This window comes from Neofelis nebulosa, chromosome 4 (assembly GCF_028018385.1).
Source record: "Neofelis nebulosa isolate mNeoNeb1 chromosome 4, mNeoNeb1.pri, whole genome shotgun sequence".
NCBI lineage: Eukaryota > Metazoa > Chordata > Mammalia > Carnivora > Felidae > Neofelis > Neofelis nebulosa.
The window spans coordinates 82,358,299-82,380,864 of NC_080785.1; the positions used below are offsets into that span (position 1 = coordinate 82,358,299).

At 35.6% G+C, this 22,566-nt stretch overlaps 1 protein-coding gene across 8 annotated transcripts in view; it reads left to right on the top strand.

The window, feature by feature from the left end:
* Positions 1–22,566, top strand: part of PCLO (piccolo presynaptic cytomatrix protein) — a 442,587-nt gene that overhangs the window by 24,626 nt on the left and 395,395 nt on the right. For all 8 annotated transcript variants that reach the window (XR_009260516.1, XM_058725251.1, XM_058725252.1 and 5 more), the window contains exon 3: positions 3,378–4,787. Coding sequence is in view for 7 of the 8 variants with exons in the window: in XM_058725251.1 (XP_058581234.1) it covers positions 3,378–4,787 (1,410 nt within the window). In the remaining variant the exon portion in view is untranslated. The remainder of the gene's footprint in view (positions 1–3,377; positions 4,788–22,566) is intronic.

The window sequence follows — 22,566 nt, forward strand, 5'->3', positions numbered from 1 at the left end:
ATATTACATGTTATATAATGATACCTAATATATACCTTTATATATATATATATTATATACCTGTATATATATAATATATATATTATATATATAATATATAATTATAGATAATATTTTATATAATTATATAATATTTATTATATATATTATATATGTTATATATAATTATGTAATAATTATATATAATAAAATATATAATATATATAATATATATATAATATATACCTGTAATAACCTTGAAGTTATATTACATGTTAACTTGTTTCTTATCTGATTTTTCTTCTGTAATCCAGCCTCCAGGAGACTAGAGATTTTTTCTCTTTTATTCAGTGCCATAGGCCAAGTAGAAGTTACCCGATAAACACTTGAATAAAGAAATGAATAGGTGGGGTGTCCTGGCTGGCTCAGTTAGTAGAGCATGAGACTCAATCTCAGAGTTATGAGTTTAAGCCCCATGTTGGGCTAAAGTAGAGCTTACTTAAAAAAAATTAAAAATGAATAAGCGTATGAATTTTACATCGACTTTGGCCATAACACTTGTCAAAAAGAAGAAGAGCAATTTAACTATAATGCAAGTCACTAACCCTAGGAGTTTGTGATTGAAGGTGGTTATTATGGATGTACATCTCATAATATTTTGTAGAAAACAATCAATGAGAGAGACTAGGTAAAAAATTATGCTTTTAATTATAGTTTCTTTTATCTTGTTTGACTGCATGATTATAAGGTGCTTTGGTGTCAGTGAAGGCTGTGGAAAAAGACAAATGAGAAAAAATAAACAATAGAACAGCACAAGTGTCATTGAGAGTAGGGGAGATGGTCAAGTAGGTAGATGCATATTTATGGAGGAATTTCTGTCCATCAAGAAGGGGGTAAAATCGGGTGAAAGTTTCCTAACATTCTAGCTTACCTTTTAAGTAGCAATTGTTTCTCTTTTGGGATTCAAATATTTATATGTATAAAAAGTTATTATGTGAGATGCTTCAAACATACAGAAACATAAAGATAATATAAAAGTATGTAGATCTTCAACTGCCATATTGAAAATAAATGTAATGAACGCTCAAGTACTTTCTACCTATTTTTTTTACAAGTTTTTAGTAAATATTTCCATCAATTTATTTTCTGTATTCCTTAAAAACAAAAAATTCATAAGTTTAACACTTATGCTTTAAAATATTGTACACCAAAAGAAAACCAATTCTCATTCATGCTGCAAGTTGGTCTATGTTCTCTTTACTTCTGTTACTTTCTACCTATTTTTAACAAATATTTTAATTTTACTTTATGATTCACACTTTTAAACAGAAATAAGATGTTAGAGTTGAGAATCTTTTTTAATCTTTTCTAAACAAAAGTTTACTTGACCATGAGATTGCAAAATAAGTCCTTTCATACTGGAGAATGAATTTAAATAACTTCTGTGTGCTTTTTATTTTAAAGCCTTTTTAATAATTAAGAAAAAATTCAGTAAAATTTAAAAAATTTTTTGAATTAAAAAAAATTTTTTTTTATTAGAAAACTTAATAGGGGTGCCTGGATGGCTCAGTTGATTAAGTGTCTAGCTTCGGCTCAGGTCATAATCTCAGGGCTCAAGAGTTCAAGTCCCACGTCGGGCTCTGTGCTAACAGCACGGAGACCGGAACCTACTTCGGATTCTGTGTCTCCCTCTCTCTCTCTGCCCCTCCCCCACCCATGCTCTGTCTCTCTTTCTCTCAAAAATAAATAAACATTAAAAATTTTTTAAGTGCTTAACAATATCAACTGTGAAATAATTAAAAAAAAATTAAGAGTTTGGGAAAAGTTAGTTCCATTTCTTTTCAAAAGAAAATTCTTTGCAGGTAAAGTGTATGTTTTTTGCCAGCCTAACACTTGACACTTTTGTACTATAGAAAACTTTTCTGGTATCAATGCTCCATATATTTAGTTTTCAACCATGTAGAATTCTGTACAAAGAACCTCAGTGCCAAACTGGTAACACTGGATACTTTGGGTGGAAAAGATTACATCACATAGAATTTGACATTCTAAATGATTTTGGAAATATTTAAAATTTTGTATTATAAGCATAAATTATTTTGAAATTTAAAAAAGAGGTGAAGGGGCACCTGGGTGGCTCAGTCAGTTGGGCGGCCGACTCTTGATCCAGCCCCATGTTGGGCTTCGTGCTGAGCACGGAGCCCTTAGCTTAAGATTCTCTCTCTTCCTCTGCCCCTCTCCCCCACTAGTGCACTCTCTCTTGTTCTTACAAAAAAAAAAAAAAAAAAAAAGTAAATGTTAGACATAGGTAGTTTTAAATTATATTCTGAAATAAGTATGGAATTCACTGTCTCCTTTTCATAATTGATGTGACATGAAATGAGCAGATCAACTTACTCCTAAAGCTGTGTGTGTGTGTGTGATGTATATTTCACATGTATACGTATCTCACCAGTTAAATCAATATATTGCTTAGTTATATTGCTCTTTCTAGTATATTCATAAAACTTTAAAGCAAAAATATTTCCTCTGTAAAATCATGGTATTATTTATGATAATTTGAAGGGATGCCATTATTTTTTCTTATTTTCTTAACAGAGAATGTTTTCTTTCTAACCCAGTGTGGTTAATAATTTTTGTTTTCACACATTTGATTATGTTGCCTTGGAGGGGAATGTAATGCTCTGCTAATTTAAGAAATTAGCAATGTGTTAATAATTTGACAAGCGTACTCTGGGTTGTATAACTGAAAACTGTTCATGAGCCATCAATAGAGAAAATATCTAATGTAACTGATTTATGGAATCTATTATGTTATAACTCTTCTTTTTATGATACAGTGTTTTCTGTTTCTAGTGGTAAACATGCTTTCAGTGAATCAAAGGCAAAGAACAACAAAATTAATATTAGAATAAAAAATATTTTTATGTTTACTTTTTATTTTCCTTAAAATATACAGTGTTTAAGTCTCTGAGGTTCATTAATTATATTTCAGTATAATTAACATTTTATTTTTAATTTTATTAATTTTTTTTAATGTTTATTTACCTTTGAGAGAGAGAGAGAGAGCATGAGCAGGGAAGAGCAGAGAGAGAAGGAGACACAGAATCCAAAGCAGGCTCCAGGCTCTGAGCTGTCAGCACAGAGCCCCATGCGGGTCTTGAACTCACTAGCCTTGAGATCATGACCTGAGCCCAAGTCGGATGCTTAACCTACTGAGCCACCCAGGTGCCCCGACATGTTAATATTTTAATATAAACTAAGTGAACTAATTTGATCTATATTTTGTTTCAAATGATGAGCGACATAGCGTCAAATGGTACCATGCATTTTTAAAAATGTTTTTGTGTTTTCACATTGTTACTCTCTCACTGACCATTATTTTATATTATTTCTAGATAAAAGAGTGGCTCTGTTTAAACTGTCAGATGAAAAGAGCTCTTGGAGGTGACCTGGCTCCAGTTCCCTCATCACCTCAGCCTAAACCGAAGATTGCCCCTGTTGGTCCTGCATCTGCCGTGAGCAAACCATCCCCACAGCCACAGCACACTTCTCCAAAGAAGGATACTGTACCCAAGCAGGAGATCTCGAAGGCACCTGAGTCTAAGAGGCCCCCACCTCTAGTGAAACAACCGACCATTCACGGCTCTCCCCCACTTGCCGCCAGGCAACCTCCAGCGGCGGCGGAGTCTTCGCCCAAGCCAGCCCCTTCCAAAGAGCCCTCGGTTCCCTCTGAGCAGGCCGAGGTCCCCGTGGCTGATGATAAACCAAAGCAGCCCAAGACGGGAAAGCCAGCCACAGATGTCTCGTCTTCATCGTCAGTAGCAGCACAACCTGATATTCCAAGCCTCAAAGTACAGCTGGAAGATCAAGAGATAATAACCCCTCCTCTAAAAACAGACGCTGCCAAACCCTCCCAGAGTTTTCCACCAACAGGAGAAAAAGTCACCCCGTTTGATTCTAAAGTCATACCCCGACCTGCATCAGATTCGAAAATTATTTCACATCCTGGGCCCAGCCCAGAGGGCAAAGGTCAAAAACAAGCTGATCCAGTTCAGAAGAGAGAAGAGCCCAAGAAAGCACAAACCAAAATGAGTCCTAAGCCAGATGCCAAGCCGATGCCAAAAGGGTCACCTCCACCCGCAGGCCCAAGACCTCCCACTGGCCAAACTGCCCCCACAGCTCAGCAGCCCCCAAAGCCTCAGGAGCAGTCACGACGTTTCAGTCTGAATCTGGGAAGTATTACCGATGCCCCTAAATCGCAGCCCACGACTCCTCAAGAAACTGTGACTGGAAAACTCTTTGGGTTTGGAGCATCAATCTTCAGCCAGGCATCAAATTTAATCTCCACAGCAGGCCAGCCTGGGTCTCAATCTCAGAGTGCTCTTGGAGCCCCAACAAAACAGGGCCCTCCTCCTTCACAGCCACCTCCTTCTCAGGGGCCACCCAAATCCACAGGTCAGGTACCACCGGCACCTGCAAAGGTTGTACCTGTGAAAAAGGAAGCAAAAGCTCCAGTAGTTGAAAAATTAGAACCCAAATCTGAACCAGTTCCAACAGTAAAAAGAACAGAAACAGAAAAGAAGCCTCTGCCTGTTAAGGATAGCAAACCTCTAACAGCTGAGCCTCAAAAGGCTGTCCTTCCCCCCAAATGGGAGAAAGCTCCCAAACCAGAATCAGCATGTCCTCTCTGCAAGACTGAACTCAACATAGGTTCTAAGGATCCTCCTAACTTCAATACTTGCACCGAATGCAAGAATCAAGTGTGTAATCTCTGTGGATTTAACCCTATGCCACACTTGACTGAGGTAAGCAATTTATATATTATTTACGGATGTGACTCTATCATGTTTATTGTGAAATATTTTGTTAACCAAATTTCTAGACAAAAAAAACCTCCAAAAAATAGACAAAAACATTTCTAGTAAAGAAGGTATATCAATAGTGATGTCGTAGACGAAGTTTCAATTACTTATTATATGTTTACTTTATTACTAAAGTTTCGTATAATTTGTATTTTTCTGGATTATGCACCAGAAGTAAGAAGATGAAATAAGTTGACAATTTAAAATAACAATTATCGCATTCCTTCATGAATTAAAGACCTGTAGCTTTGGAATCGTATCCGGTTTTCACTCATTAACGCCAAATAAGGTTCTAATTTACCATTCCCATTATCTCCAATCCCTTCTGTCTCTCCTACCTTAAAGAAAGTTTTGGTTGCTTGCAGATCCCAAAACAACATGAGGTCTGTTATTTTACAAAATTCTTAAGAACTTAGTGTAAGTTAATATTGCTTATTAGAAAATACTGATTCAAACATACTATGTCTAGACTTTTTATAATTCTCTTTGGGACTGTTATCTGGCTTAAATATAATAGAGTACTGTTTAAGAAATGTGCCAAAAAAAAAAAAAAAAAAAGATACCTGGGGTTCAGTAACTGATGTCAAGAAATTGTGTTTTTATTTACTTTTATTTTTTTATGGGATGATGAGACATTTTCTCCAAATGTAAATGACCTAACAGCAGATGGTAAATTTCTACCTAACGGTTAGAGAAGAATGAATCTATAAGCGTTAGTAATGTGTTAGGGCTATTGGAATGAATATTTGGATCTTGGGTAACAGGGATTAAATGCTTGCTGCTGTGTCAGATGGTTAATAAATATTTAGACATTGAATTTTAAGTAATTGTTCATTGTCTTACACACATCAAAAATACTTAAGGATTATTTTTTTCTGTGCTCTTTGATTTTGTGATTCATTGGAATGGAAAAATTGAACAGATTTTAGCAACTACACAAAAGAAGCTTTAGAGATTCTGGTATTATTTTCAAGTTAAGTTTTTTAAAAGAATAAACCATATACAATTTTTATTCTTTTACCTTTAAAAGACTTAGGTTGCTTTGACATTATTAACACCATATGAAAGTGTTGTTTCTAAAGATTTAAGCACATTTTTATCTTCTTTATCTGTGATGAATAAAGTTAACTAAGATCCACTGAAAAGGCAGATAAAATTTGGTTTCCCTCAGCACTTCCTGAATTGTAACAACTATAATTATTACTTGCAGTGTTTTGGATTCAATGCAAAAGCAAAACAAAAAGCAAACCTTAAATTTCTTCCATATATTTAGAAGAGTTGTTTTTCGTTGTGTATTCATGAAGTAGAAATTTTTGTATTTCATAGACTTACAGAATTGTACCCTTTAATGAGGAGTCTTAAGGTGTCAACACAGTGCAGTTTAATACTTATAAAACAAATTGCATCACTAAAAACAAAACATAATGTCTGCATTTAAAATGTATTTTGGGCACGCTAAAAAAAGAAAACAAAAACACTGTAGTGTGGAGGGAGGACTTGAGTGTGTATGTGTCTGTGTGTGTCTTTGTTTGTACAAATGTGTCTGTATATACATGTTTCAGAGGAGAAAAAAATCTGGTGTTAACAAAAGCGGTTGGCTAGGGCTCCTAGCTTAGCTTAACTGTGCTAATCCGTATGAAGTTTTCAGTTAGTGTAAGGCCTTAGTGCCCTCTGGTCTTTAGGTAACGTCCATTGGCTGACCCAGTATCAAGGGAGTGAATGATGTTAGTTGAGTTAATCACTGTTCAAGTATCCCTATTACTATTACCCCAAAGGACTTCAGAGGATTGGCAGAAGGAGTTAGTTGAAAAGAAGGCACATTGTGCTTGCATATGTGTGTGCGTACGTGCACATGTATTTCCAGAAAATTGTAGATACGATTTATAGGCTTAAGTCATGGTGCTGTCCCAGAGTTCTTAACTGCTAATCTCTGCTCATTGCCTTCCGTTAGGAGTGATTAGGAAAGCATCTTCTCCCTGATTGTTGCCGTATTTCTGTGCTTTCTCCCCTCTGCTGATATTTGTTTCTTGTTACCTAATATTTTCTGCTCTTTGATTCTAGTTTTAGAGGGCACGCTCAGAAAATACTCAGACTTTATGCCTGCAATGCAAATAAATGGTATTTCTAAGTAAGGATTCAACTGTTTCCATGTATTTTTCTGATAAAGCACATTTAGCTTCATATTATAAGCCTCTGCTTCCGCTGTACCTAATCATTGTGAGGCAGCACCTCTTTTCCCGTGGGTACCACCCCGCCTTCCCCTTTTGCTGTTCTGTTCCTCTGGTGGTGAGAAGGGCTGGTTATATGGGTTATGGAGCTACAGAGAGTATTTCCCCCTCCCCCGCACAGTCCTCAAACACACCTGTCTCTGAGGTTGCTTCCTGTTTCTCATGCACAGCATCCCCCACAACACCTGAGCTGTGCCAAGGGCTGCCCAAGGGCCCTGGGGTGTAGCCAGGCTTCAGCCTAAGCTTCAAGGTTTAACTGTTTGATGCCAAGTTTGTATAAATGACACTGTAATCCATTAGCCTCTGATAGCAAGGAAAAATGCTTCTAGGCTTTAACTTCTGGTAGCTCAGGACACATGTTATTAATTTTAAAAGCAGCAGCAAGGCTTTCTGAAAGAGCTAGTCTTAGAGAATTTAGAAGCATCCTGAGAAAAACAGCCTAAGTTGACAATCCATTTACCTAGTGAATTTTAACATTTCTACTTCAGTTCAAATGCAAAAAAGGACTCATAATTACTCATAGTGGGTGTTTATCTTAATGTTTTTACTATACCTTTCAAAAGGAGTTTTGTACTACGGGAATGAAACTTAAAACCATGTCTCCTCATGTTTCAGGAAGTTCTAGGGTCGCAATTTTGCTTCCTTAGTAAGATAATTATGCATGGCCTAAATGATGTAGGAATAGCTAGCGTATATTTGTCACCAGGCAACAAATGGGCCTTTTGAGCCAATTAAGACCCACTGGTGTAACTGGGATCCCTTCAGATCTTTGTTCTCTAGCCGAGGTGGCTTCTGCATTGTCTATCAAATACTCAAGGAAAACGTAATGGGCGTGCACTGTGTTTCTTAGTTTGGCAAACACATATCCTGCTTTTACTTTAAAAACGATTACTTAACTCTTTAAAAATTATAAATACACACACACACTCACACACATATCTCTCAGCACCCAAAAGCACATAAGTACATACATACACACCAAACTGAAGACTGAAAGAATAATAAAAAATCAATAAGTAGGAAACTCTTCTACCAATAATTATTTTTAAAATAATCATCTAGTGGAGATCTGCATTCCCTGTGAATACTTCTGACTTCCCTGGCAGAGAGGGACGCCTGCTAGCCCTTTTTAGCTTACATGAGAAAGTTGACAAGTTTGTGGGTAGAAGCAAAATTTTTGGTTCTTAAGTCTTAGGAGACTTTTGATATGTTGCCTTTATATTAAGTGTATATTTAGTCAGAAAATCCAAATAGGGATTTAAAATAGATTTTTGTTTAAACAAATTTAATCAAAAAGCAATTTCTCCATTAGTCTTTTTTCTATGCCTTTTTACGTGCTTAATATTCTATTCTATATGATAGTTCTCTATCCCAATCTTAACAGGTGATTATATAACATTTATTCACATGATTAAACTCTTCTTAAATAATATTAAAATGAGTATTACTTAATTTTTTTGGATACATGGATATGTTCTTTCAATATTAATTTAAATATTACTTAATTTTTTGGATACATGGATACACATTCTTCTCATATTAGGGATTTAGGTTTCATTTTTTTCCTTATAAATGAGTAATATTTTTGGATGCAAATATATTGTATTTTCACTGTTTCCCAAGGAAAGCTTGCCAGTACTGATGTTACTGAAGGAGGGGACAAGGACCTTGCAGTGTCAGATTCTCTTTGGCGACGATAAGGCAGTTAACACTGCCACCACTGGTGTCACGTGATTCCTTTCTTACTGAATCTTCATACTTGAAGAAAAACATTTAAAATGATATTTGTTAATCTGGAAGTCTAAAATTGCTATCATATTGTTCCTTTGACTTATATTTCTTTTATTACCATTTTGTTTGAATATTAAAGGCAAATAGATGATTTCTAGAGAAAATATTGTCCAGGCATTATGGGAAAAGGTAAACTGCTATCGTTGTTGCTGTTTTTTTTTTTTTTTTTTTTTCCCCCTTTTGCTACAGGCTGGTATTAGACAGTCCTTTTCCTCACAACAGCCTTGTTGGGTAGGTTTTACAGTGATTTTAGAGATCAGGAAAATGACTATCAGAGGGGGGCAGCTATCAAGCCCCAGAGGCTGAGCCCGTGCCCCTCTCTCCTGTAATATGTTTGAGTGACCTAGGGAACTTGAAAACAAATGCCTCTTGTTGTGTCCTCTCTTACCTGTAAGTTGTGTCAGTTGGTGATTACTAGGACTTTAATATCAGCAAATTTGCTAATATTTGCATCAAAGCAAGGTCACATTTGGAGCTCACAGAACAGTGGTGGATGTGTTACATGGTTGGACTTAGAAGGATGGGCAGATGAAGAGGTTCAGAAGCGTAGAGGCCAGCATCATTGCATTATTTTTCTTTCCAGATAAGTCCACCAACTGGTCACCATTTGTTTACACGTGAAAGAGACTGAGTGATGTACCTGCCTTCATATATAGTGAATGTGAGGACATAAAGCATACTTGCTGCAGCTTCCAGAAATACTATTACATTCCTGCCAGGGAATGCAAAGACTTTACTCTGTGAACATTATGAACATCTAAGGTGGTTGTTAATCCTTGCTTCTCCCAACAGTTTGGTGTAGACTCCTTTTGCTACATTCCCATGAGTGGGATTGCTGGACCTTCGGTTATCTATATCTTAAATTTGTTCTCCAGGCATTTGTATCAGTTTATATTCTGACCAGCTTCTCATATATTCTGCTCTTTCTCTCGAGATTCATTGTCTGATAAGATTGTCACTGGACAAATGTGGCTAATGAGCACTGTGGCTAACTTAACCTAAGATTATTTTAAGTGCGAAAAAACAGTGGATTTCACGAAGTCAGTATGAAAAAATGTAAAACATCTCAATAATTTTGTGATTACTATTGTATAAGGCTTTTCTTCCTTAAGTATTGCTTCTTTTACTGCCTTTTCATCACACAACTTTGTAGCTGCCTAGGCTCATGCGTGGCAATATACCGCTGTGTAGGATATATATCTTTCTCTCTCTACCAGAAAACACCAATGTTACTAGATTTCTTGATCTCTGATCGTCTTTTCCAGAGCTAATTTTCCTCATATTACATAAGATAGCTAGTTCTTTTTGCATTCATTACTGAGCAAAGAGGTCTCGGGGACCTCTCATCAAGAGACATAAGGATCAATGTTCTCAGGTGCTGCTAACCATCATTAAGAAGTATCAGTCCTACTGACTAGCACAGTGTGGCCATGCGAGTCTTCAGGTCAGGACACCTTCTCTACTGATCCCTCAGGTACCAATGTTTCCTCCTTCAGAACTTTTGAATCTGTGGCTTTGAGTAAAATTCATCAGTTTTTGGGTCAGTTGCTGGAGACCCAGCAATACAAAATAACTAGAATTTACATCGTCTGGTCTGCTATTTTCTTCCTTTTCTTTTCTTAATTGCTGTTTATTTTACTTTTAAAACTTAATTCCAATAATTTCAATTATAGAAGTAGTATATATGTGCATATATATATATGTGTGTGTGTGTATATATATATATGTATATAACAGATACATATATATATGTATCTGTTATGTATATAACAATCCATACAGTACTGAAGTGTCTGAAGAGAAATAGCTTTCTCTCCCCCATGCTTTTCATACTAACGACTTAGTATCTTTTCAGACATGTCTTTTTCTTTTTTGCTTTTTTAAAAATTTTGATTGCTGTGTAATTGACATAGAATATATCATTAGTTTCATATGTATAACAGTCATTCAACAATTACATATGTTATGAAATGCTCGCCACAATAAGTGTATTACAGTATTGAATGGATTCCCTATGCTGCACTTTTCATTCCCTGTGACTTACTTATTTTACGATTGGAACTCTGTGCCCTTTAATCCCCTTTGTGCATTTTACCCATTCCACCCCGCCCCAACCCTTCCCCTTTGGCAGCCATCAGTTCTCTATAAGTCTGTTTCTTTTTTGTTGTTTGTTTGCTCATTTGTTATTTAGATTTCACATAAAAATGAAATCATATGGTATTTGTCTTTTTCTGGCTTATTTCACTTAGCATAATACCCTCTAGGTCCATCATTGTTGTCGTGAATGGCAAGATTCATAGCTGAGTGGTATTCCCTTCTGTATATGTACTATATCTCCTTTATCCATCCATCTATTGATGTACGCTCGGGTTGCTTCCATGTCTTAACTATTGTAAATAATGCTGCATATAAGGATGCATATGTATTTACAAATTAGTGCTTCTTTACTTTTAAGATAAATACCCAGTAGTGGAATTAATGGATCATTTATGGTAATTCTGTTTTTAATGTTTTGAGGAACGTTTATCCTGTTTCCACAGTAATTGCACCAGTTTACATTCCTACTAACAGTGCAGGATGGTTCCCTTTTCTTCACATCCTTGCCAACACTTGCCTTTTTATACTAGCCATTCTGACTGATGTGAGGTGAAATCATTGTGGTTTTAATTTGCGTTTCCCTGATGATTAGTGATGTTGAGCATCTTTTCATGTTCCATTGGCCATCTCTGTGTCTTCTTTTGGAAAAATGTCTATTCACGTTCTCTGCTCATTTTTTAATTGGATTATTTGTTTTTTAGGGAGTTTTGTTGTATCTGTTCTTTACATATTTTGGATATTAATCTCTTATTGGTTATATTATTTACCAGTATTTTCTTTTATTCGGGTTGTCTTTTTGTCCTGTTGACAGTTCCCTCTGCTGTGCAAAAGCCTTTTATTTTGGTGTAGTTGGAATAGTTTATTTTTGCTTTTGTTTTAATGCCTGAGGAGACAGATCCAGAAAAATACTGCTAAGGTTGAGGTCTAAGAGATTACTGCCTATGTTTTCTTTTAGGAGTTTTATGATTTAAGTCTTTAATCCATTTTGAGTTTATTTTTGTGGTTCAGTTTTATTCTTTTGCATGTAGCCGTCCAGTTTTCCTAGTCCCATTTATTGAAGAGACTGTTTTTTCCTGATTGCATATTCTTGCCTGTTTGTCACAGATTCATTGACCATAGATGTGTGGGTTTATTTTTGGGCTTTGTTCCATTGATCTATGTGTGTCTGTTTTTGTGCCAATACCATACTGTTTTGATTGTGATAGCTTTGTAGTATATCTTGAAATCTGGAATTGTGATACCTCCAACTTTGTTCTTATTTATCAAGGTTGCTTTGGCTATCTGGGGTCTTTTGTGGTTCCATGCAAATTTTGGGATATTTTTGTTCTACTTGTTTGAAAAACAGTGTTGGTATTATGATAGAGACTGCATTGAATCTGTACATTGCTTTGAGTAGCATGTACATTTTAACAATATTCTTGGGGCGCCTGGGTGGCTCAGTCGGTTAAGCATCTGACTTCGGCTCAGGTCATGATCTCGCAGTCCGTGGGTGCCAGCCCCGCGTCGGGCTCTCTGCTGACAGCTTGGAGCCTGGAGCCTGTTTCAGATTCTGTGTCTTCCTCTTTCTCTGACCCTTCCCTGTTCATGCTGTCTCTCTGTCTCAAAAATAAATAAATGTTAAAAAAAATAAAAAAAAACAAACAAAAACCACCAATATTAATTCTCTAATCCATGAGCATGGTTAACCTTTCTATTTGTGTATCCTTCACTTTATTTCATCAATGTGTTAAAGTTTTAAGAGTACAGGTCTTTCACCTCTTTGGTTAAACTTATTCCTAAGTATTTTATTCTCTTTGATGCAGTTGTAAATGGGATTGTTACACATATTTCTGTTTTTTGCTATTTGATAGCAATCCATGTATAGAAATGCAGTGGACTGCTGTATATTGATTTTGTATTCTGAAGTTTTACTGAATTCATGTATTAGATATAATAGTTTTTTGGTGGAGTCTTTAAGGTTTTCTGTATATAGTATCATGCCATCTGCAAGTATGGACAGTGTTTTCTTTTTTCTTTCTTATCAGTTTGGAAGGCTTTTATTTATTTATTTTTTGTCTGGTTTTATGGCCAGGACTTCCAGTACTATGTTGGATAAAAGTGATGAGAATGGACATCCTTTTCTTGTTCCTGATCTTAGGGGAAAAGCTTTCAGTTTTCACCACTGAGTATGAATTTGGCAGAGGGTTTGTCGTATATATAGCCTTTATTACGTTGAGGTATTCCTTCTATACCCACTCTATTGAGAATGGGTTTAATTTTGTCAAATGTTTTTCTTGAATCTTGAAATGATTGTGGTGTTTTTTTTAAATGCTTATTTATTTATTTTGAGAGAGAGAGACAGAGGGTGCGCGCGTGCATGCAAGTGGGGGAGGCGTAGAGAGAGAATCCTGAACACACTACACGCTCAACACAGAGCCTGATGCAGGGCTCAATCCCATGACTTCGAGATAATGACCTGAGCAGACATTAAGAGTTGAACGACCAACCGACTGAGACACCTAGGCGCCCTAATCATTTGGTTTTTAATCTTAATTTTGTAAATCACATTGATCAATTTGTGTATATTGAACCATCCTAGCATCTTTGGAATGAATCCCTATGATCGTTATAATGATCGTTTTAATTTAATGTGTTGTTGAATTTGGTTTGGTAATATCTTGTTGATGTTTTTGTATATATGCTCATCTGGGATATTGGTATGTAATTTTCTTTTATTGTAGTGTCTTTGTCTAGTTTTGGTATCAAAGTAATGTTGTCTCATAGAATGCATTTGGAAACATTCCTTGATCTTTTTTTTTTTTTTTTTTTTTTTTTTTTTAAGCAGTTTGGAAAGAAAGGTATTAATTCTTTTTAAAAGGTTCATTAGAATTGACCTGTGAAATCATCTGGTCCTGGACTTTAGTTTGTTGGGATTTGTTTAATTACTGATTCAATTTTGTTACCAGTAATTGATCTTAAATATCTTTGTGAATCAGTCTCAGAAGATTCTGTGTTTCTAGAAATTTATCTATTTCTTTCAGGTTGTCCAATTTGTTGGCATATAATTTTTTATTGTATTAAATTATTTGAATTTCTGTGTAATTGGTTGTAGCTTCTCTGTCTTTTTTTGTTTATTTGAATCCTCTCTCTTTTTTTCTTGATGAGTCTAAACCAGCTTTGAGTCTCATTGATCTTTTTCTGTTGTTTTCTTTTCCATTTATTTCTGCTCTGATAATTATTATTTCCTTCTTTGTACTAACTTTGGGCTTTGTTTATTCTTCTTTTTCAAGTTCCTTCAAGCAAAAGTTTAGGTTGTTTATTTGAGATTTTTGTTTCTTGAGATAGGCCTATGTTGTTATAAACTGCCCTCTTAAAACTGCTTTTGCTACATCCCAAAGCTTTTAAATGCGTTTATTTTCATTTGCTCCCAAGTATTTTTTGATTTCTTACTATGATTATTTTGCTAAGGAAGTCCTTTTTACATTTATATTATAAAAATAGCCTTCCACATTTCTTATAAACATGTAATTTTATTCTTCACTTTAGGTCACTTATTTATCTGTCATTATTATTATTAGTTTTTGGTGTATTAATTTTACATATTCACAATGCATGACCACTTGCCGCCACATTATTTACTAAGTAATTCATTCTTTTCACTCTCTTTTTAAATTATTTTTATTATAATTCCCATATAATTAATATACAGTGTTATATTAGTTTCAGGCATACAGTATAGTGATTCAACAATTCTATACATTACACAGTGCTCATCACAGCAAGTTTATTCTTAATCCTCTTCATCTATTATTTTACCCATCCTCTCATCCTCCTCTCCTCTGCTAACCATAAGTTTCTTCTCTATATTTAAGAGTTTAGTTTTTTTCCTCTTTTTTCTTTGTTTTCTTTGTTGAATTCCACATGAGTGAAATCATATGGTATTTGTCTTTCCCTGATTGACTTATTTCACTTAGCAGTATATCCTCTTAGATGCTTTCATACTGTTGAAACTGGCAAGGTCTTACTATTTTTATGGTTGAGTAATATTTCATTTTATGTATATATCATATCTTTATCCACTCTTCTATGGATGGACACTTGTGTTGCTTCCATATCTTAACTGTTGCTAATAATCCTGCAGTAGCCATAGGGGTGCATATATCTTTTCAAATCAGTATTTCTGTATTCTTAGGGTAAATACACAGTAGTGGAATTACTTGATCTTATGATAATTCTATTTTCAATTTTTTGAGGACTTTTATTTACTGTTTTCCATACTGGCTGCACCAGTTTGCATTTTCATCAGCAGTGGCCCAGGGTTCCTTCTCTCCACATCCTCACCAACTCTTGTTTCTTGTGTTTTTGATTTTAGCCATTCTCATAGGTGTGAGCTGATATCTCACTGTGGTTTTGATTTGCATTTCTCTGATGCTGAGTGATGCTGAGCATCTTTTCATGTGTCTGTTGACCATCTGTATATCTTCTTTTTTTTTTTTTTTTTTTTATTTATTTTTATTTTATTTTTTTTTTTCATCTGTATATCTTCTCTGGATAAATGTCTGTTCATATCTTCTGCCAATTTTTAACTGGATTAGTTGTTTTCTGGGTGCTGACTTTATATGTTGTGAATACTAACCCTTTATTGGATATGCCATTTGCAAATATCTTCTCCCATTTAGTAGATTGTCTTTTGGTTTTGTTGATTGTTTCCTTCTCTTCACATAAGCTTTTTATTTTGATGTAGTCCCAGTAGTTTATTTTTGCTTTTTTCTGCCTGTCTCAGGAGAGGCAAAATTTTTGAAAAATGTTGATATGGCTGATGTCAGAGAAATTGATGCTTGTGCTCTCTTCTGTGATTTGTATGGTTTCGGGTCTCACATTTAGGTATTTAATCCATTTTGAGTTTATTTTTATGTATGGTAGAAGAATGTGGTCCAGTTTCTTTCTTTTGCATGTAACTGCCCAGTTTTCCTAACACTGTTGCAAACACTTTCTTTTTCCTATTGCATGTTCTTGCCTTCTTGACTCCTTTATTGAAGGTTAGTTGACTATATAATCATGAGTTTATTTCTGGGCTTTTGATTCTGTTACATTGATCTGTGTATCGTGTGTGTTTGTGTGCGTGTGTGGGTGTGCGTGTGCATGCACGCGTGTGCACCAGTACCATACTGGTTTGATTACTATAGCTTTGTAGTGTATCTTGAAATCTCTGATTGTGATACTTCAAATTGTTTTCTTTTTCAAGATTGTTTTGGTTATTCAGGGTCTTTTGTGGTTTCATACAAATATTAGGATTTTTTAATTTTTTTAATGTTTTATTTATTTTTTAAGACAGAGAGAGACAGAGCATGAATGGGGATGGGGCAGAGAGAGAGGGAGACACAGAATCCAAAGTAGGCTCCAGGCTCTGAGCTATCAAGGAGCCCAGAGCCCCATGTGGGGCTCAAACTCACGAACCGTGAGATCATGACCTGAGCTAAAGTCGGACGCTTACTGACTGAGCCACCCAGGCATCCCCAAATATTGGGATTTTTGTTCTGGTTTTGTGAGAAATACTTTTGGTATTTTGATAGAAGTTGCATTAATTCTGTAAATTTCTTTGGGAAGTGTAGACATTTTAGCAATATTTGGTCTCCCAATCCATAAGCATGAAATATCGTTCCATTTAGTTTGTGTTATTTTCCATTCTTCATCAGTTTTTACAGTTTCCAGAGAATAGATCTTTCCCCTCCTTGGTTACATTTATTCCTAGGTATTTTATTATTTTTGGTGCAATTGTAAATGGGGCTGTTTTCCAATTTTTTATTTCTGCTATTTCATTGTTAGTGTATAGAAATGCAATGGATTTCTGTATATTGATTTTGTATCTGTGACCTGAGTTCATCTATTAGTTCTAGTAGTTTTTTCATAGAGTCTTTAGGATTTTCTATACATAGTATCATGTCATCTGCAAATAGTGGAAGTTTAATTTTTTTACCAATTGGATAGCTTTTATTTCTTTTTGTTGTCTTATTGCTGTGGCTAGGATTTCCAGTACTATGTTGAATAAAAGCGGTGAGAGTGGACATCCTCGTCTTGTTCCTGATCTTTGGCTAGGATTTCCAGTACTATGTTGAATAAAAGCGGTGAGAGTGGACATCCTCGTCTTGTTCCTGATCTTAGGGGAAAAGCTCTCAACTTTTCACTACTGAGTATGATGTTAGCCGTGAGTTTTCCATATATGGTTATTTTTATGTTGAAATATGTTTCTTTACTCTGATTTTTTGTGCTACCTTTATCTTGTAATAAATTTTCTTAAAACAATTCACTCTTCTAGATTCTTTAATTTAATTGTATTATCAAATGTTAAATGTCTAGTCTGCAGTTTTAGTACCTTACTATTTTTATTAGTCTAGTTTTAACATTTAACAATATTAAGTATCAATGAAAATCTAAGTCAAAAAGTCTAGTGATAGGGTGTGTACCCGCCCAGAATTTGACTTTACCTTATTTATAAGCTAATAAATTAACTTGTTACTGTTTTGTAGATGCCAGTCATTGATATGACACTCCTGGGTCAAAGACAGGGAACTTTATTACTCACACCACAGCAGGCAGTGTGAACGTCAGCATATTTGTGTCAGTTCACCTTGCCCTCCACTCTGATGTGGATCATGTGATATGGGCCTACACTGATAACTGCACATGTAGTGGGTTTGAGTCACATGTGAGGAACACTGAGCTTGTTGAATCTACCTCTTATATCGCAAATGGTAAGCCAGCCTATTCCTTGTCTTACCGAGAGAAATTGCCTCATCCTTTTAGGTTGCCCACTATACACACAAGCCTAAGAAATGGCCAAAGTGAAGAGCAGCCAGAGCCTTGCATTGTTGGCATAAACTATAAGACATCCAGGAGCAGGAGAGACTGACGATTCTCTTTCCCAAGAGGTATTAATAACCCAGTGGATTAACAAAAAATTAATGTTTATTTATTTTTGAGAGAGAGAGAGAAAGAGAGAGGACGAGCCGGTGAGGGGCAGAGAGGGAGGAAGACACAGAATATGAAGCAGGCTCCAGGTTGTGAGCTGTCAGCACAGAGCCGTATGCAGGGCTCGAGCTCGCAAACCGTGAGATCATGACCTGAGCCCAAGTCGGACGCTTAACTGACGAGCCATCCAGGTGCCCCAATCCATTGGAGCCATCCAGGTGCCCCGATCCATTGGATTTTAAGCTTAAAATATTATGACTTCTTTCTTAAAATGATGTTACAGGGTCGCCTGGGTGGCTCAGTCGGTTGAGCGGCCGACTTCGGCTCACGTCATGATCTCACGGTCCGTGAGTTCAAGCCCCGCGTCGGGCTCTGTGCTGACAGCTCGGAGCCTGGAGCCTGTTTCAGATTCTGTGACTCCCTCTCTCTGACCCTCCCCATTCATGCTCTCTCTCTGACTCAAATAAATGTTAAAAAAAAAAAAATGATGTTACATATGGAGACCAAGGATAGAAAACAGTGAGAATTGAAAGTAGGCTAGTTGAGGCCAATTTCAGCCACTTGACTGCGAGAGGGAAGCTGCCCATTTGGAAACCTCTCTTATTCTTGAACCTGCTTCTCATCCAACTCCATGAAACTTCCATTAAAGAAGACTACCTCTGAAACTTCCTACTTAGATTAAGAAAATTAGGCTCAGAGAACTAAAATTAAATGCTTAAGATTGGGGCCAGATAGTGATCTCTAAGTACTAAATAAAAATACTCTTTATTTAGGCTGTTTTATGCAGCTCCTTTTAACAACTCCTTTTCTAAACTGTGAGCACCAGAGCAAGAGGACAAAACAGACGACTCAGTCTTATATGCAAATAAGCATGCTCCATGATTTAGTATGTATTAACATTTTCTTGCCCCACTGTATGTGGGTTACATAATCCTACGTTTTGATATAATGTTAATATAATTTAAAAGTAAATGCAATGGCATTTTCACGATACAGTTTTATGACTGAGATTACTCTTGCATTAAATTTTAGAAATCTTTCTAATTAGATGGCAAAATAATGTTCTATATATGATACTCTATACTACTAACAATGTAATTTACATGGTCATTTTATAAAACTTATTGCAGGTTTTTCTTACTGTAGGAGAAAAAAGTGATAATAGATATTTATATAATTGAAACAATACGTTTTGCTATAATATTTTCTCATATTGGAAATTACATATATACCTATATACACATATATATGTATGGTGTGTGTATACACTTGTATATATGTATATTTTTAGATATAAAATAGAAATTTCCCTGGGAAGGATTAGGGCTCAAAATACTATTTTGGGAGAAAACATACATAGTGTTGTGTATTAACATATAGAAGTGTGAGTCACATCTGCCTTGTCAGTTTCTAAAATATGTAGTGTCAAGTAAAAATATCATCAGGAGAAATTGAAATGTGTCTTACATATTGAATTAGCCACTGGAATAAAAATAACCTCAGATATCCATGTGTGCAGTGCCTAACCTTGGCTTTGAGTACTTTTATGTTTCTCTCTTGCTTTTTACAAATGTTATAAGGGTGCCTGGGTAGCTCAGTCAGTTAAGCATGTGACTCTTGATTTCAGTTCTGGTCATGATCTCATGGTTTATGAGATTGAGCCCCGCTTCAGGCTCTGTGCTGGCAGCATGGAGCGTGCTTGGGATTCTCTCTCTTCCTTTCTCTCTGTCCATCCCTGTCTTGCTCTCTCTCTCTTTCTCAAAATAAATAAACTTAAAAAAATGCTATAATAAAATGTGTTTGTGGACACTTAGAAGACATGTCATTTTAATTTACCCATTTGGGAAACCACAGAAAGAAGGGATGTTCTTTGTTAATACTATAATAAATATTATATACTATATATAGTATATACTATAATAGTATATACTATAGTATATATATAGTATATATATATATAGTAATACTATAATAAATATAATAAATATAATAAATACTATAATAAAGCTCTTTTAACGGCTAATAAATGTATGTAAATGATGTTTGTAAGTTCATCTTGTTTTTAAATCCTGAAATTAGCTGTGTATTCACTTTGATTACCTTTTGGGCATGTCAGAGTAGTAATTACTCCACTTTTTTTTTCACCTAGTTTTGGTTTATTTCACTAATGCATAACTTTGTAAGTAGAAGATTTTTCTCAGCATACCACATATTGTCACTATTATCATCTCAAAGTGCTATCACCAGCAATTTTCTTTTGCACCTGCTAAAAATAGAACCTTAATACCTAAATCAAACTTCCAAAGGAAAGATAATTAAAGCACTCAGTAAACAATGTAACTTTTCATTGAGTAAACTGTGAGATTGCCTGCTAATTTCTTCTGTTACTTACTCAGCCTTCATGAAACTCTGTGGACTTCTGACATCTATTATATGTCACGTTTTTATTCTGACATTCTTGTTTAATTCATCAACATACTGCAATATGTGAATAACTACTCAAAAAAATAAATACTCTCCCCTTTAAAAAGAACATTAATACAGAAGTAATTATGTAAGTATTATCTATGTATACAAAACCATTAATAAAAGACTTAAGAAACTTAAATAGAAATGAATAGTATCAGCTAAGACCTGCCAAATAAGAGATTGAATATGTTTCATGACTTTTATAAAAAGAATCATCCTCTATTTGAAGTTTATTTATTTATTTTTGAGAGAGAGAGAGAGAGACAGAGAGAGAGGGAAAATGTGCATGGCGAAGCAAGGGAAGGGCAGAAAGAGAGGAAGAGAGAGAATCCCAAGCAGGCTCCACACTCAGTGGAGAATCCTAAGGAAGGGCTCAATCCCACGACTGCAAGATCATGAGCTGTGCCAGTATCAGGAGTCGGATGCTTAACCGACTGAGCCACCTAGGTTCTTAAAGAATCATCCTTTATTTAAAAACTTTGCATGCTTATCAGAATTCTCAGTCACCTGGAGTCAGTTTTCTCATAGCATTGTAATGTGTAAAGATATATACTAATTGAGGACCCAACACAGTCTGATCCTTGTCAGAATAATCTAGGACATTTTCTCCAGTGTATTTTATTGAAGTGTAGTCTCACCAGATGCTACACTAAAAACGTGTCCCCTGGTCAGGAAAATTGGCAAATGCTTCACATTTAATCTCTTTTAGAGATATAAATTGCATATATTAGCACTGTGGGAGATCTTTGAAGATAGAACTTTGTTTTACCTAGTGTACAAAAAATTTATTTTACCACACAGTCTTTTCATTTATTTGGCAGAATTGGTTTCTGGAAGGCACATATTGCTCAAGAAATAGTATTAGAAATATTAAATACCTTTGAATTGGTGTCTTCATCATCTCACTCCTAGAATGTTTTCTTTTGCCTGCAGAGCAACACATTACACGATCTAGGGAAGATTTCTGTTAAAGTGTACCACGCACATACTGCCTATTCATCATTTCCCATATTGGGAGTCATCATCTCGTCCCCATGTTTCTTCTGACGTGCTTCCTGTCTTGCTGAAAGGCACGACAGATCCTGAGAGTCATTCCAAGCTTCTGTTTCTGTTTCACTTCCCAGAAGCTATGGCTTTTAATTATGATTGGTTCTACCTGCTAAAGGTATCTTTGTTCCCTTCTGTCTTTCTTATCCTGTTAGAGCCTTGTTCAAGTCATTGTGTATCATCCCTGTTACAGCAGTGGACCCTGAACACTTTACTTGGGAAACTAAGTTCCTTAAAATTCAGACCCCAAAGAGTTGCTGATTATTTGTGCAGTGTCCTTGTTTATCATGTTCTACTGAATCCGTAATCTCTCTTCATGTAAAGGCATATTCAGTGGCATGATCAAAGTGTGTACTTTTGGTTCACCATACCTTTTCTAGTGCCTCAGTTCTCCCCACATATTTATTTATCTCCTATCAATTCTTTGAGCTTCATCTCAAACATCATTTCTGTTCATGTTCTAACACTTCAATCAGGCTTTCTTACATAGTGTTGCAGTTGTCTCTTTATTTGTGTAATGTCACCACAATGTGACCCCTGGGCGCTATCGGTACCATTAAAATGCCAGCTCATGGTAGGTAGTCAAAACATGTTTGTTCATTGAAGGAAAAACAGAATTTAGACAAGTGGCATGTAGAGGGAAGTGCATGCTTCATGTTAATGGCATTAAAATTGTAGTTAGAAATACTTTGAAACTTACTAAGTCCTGTATTGGCTGCAAGGCTTTTTAAGGTCCTTCAAAAAAAGTCTTAAATAGTAATACGTATTTCTTTTCCCGTGTTCTTTTTTGTTTGTTCATTTTGAGAGAGAGAGAGAGAGAGAGAGAGAGAGAGTGAGTGAGCGAGCAGGGAAGGGGCAGATAGAGAGGAAGAGAATCTCAAGCAGGCTCCACACTCAGTACAAAGCCTGACATGAGGCTTGACCTCACGAACTGTGAGATCATGACCTGAGCTGAAATCAGGAGTTGGACGCTTAGTGGACTAAGCCACCCAGGTGCCCCTCTTTACCCATGTTCTTAAAGCTTAGAAGGATCAGAAAGACGGTGAGCTTTTTTTTTTTTACATGAAACTTAAGAACTTTCTAATTTTAATTGTTTTGCTCAAAAATTACCTCAATGAGGCTAACCTGGACCACTATTTATT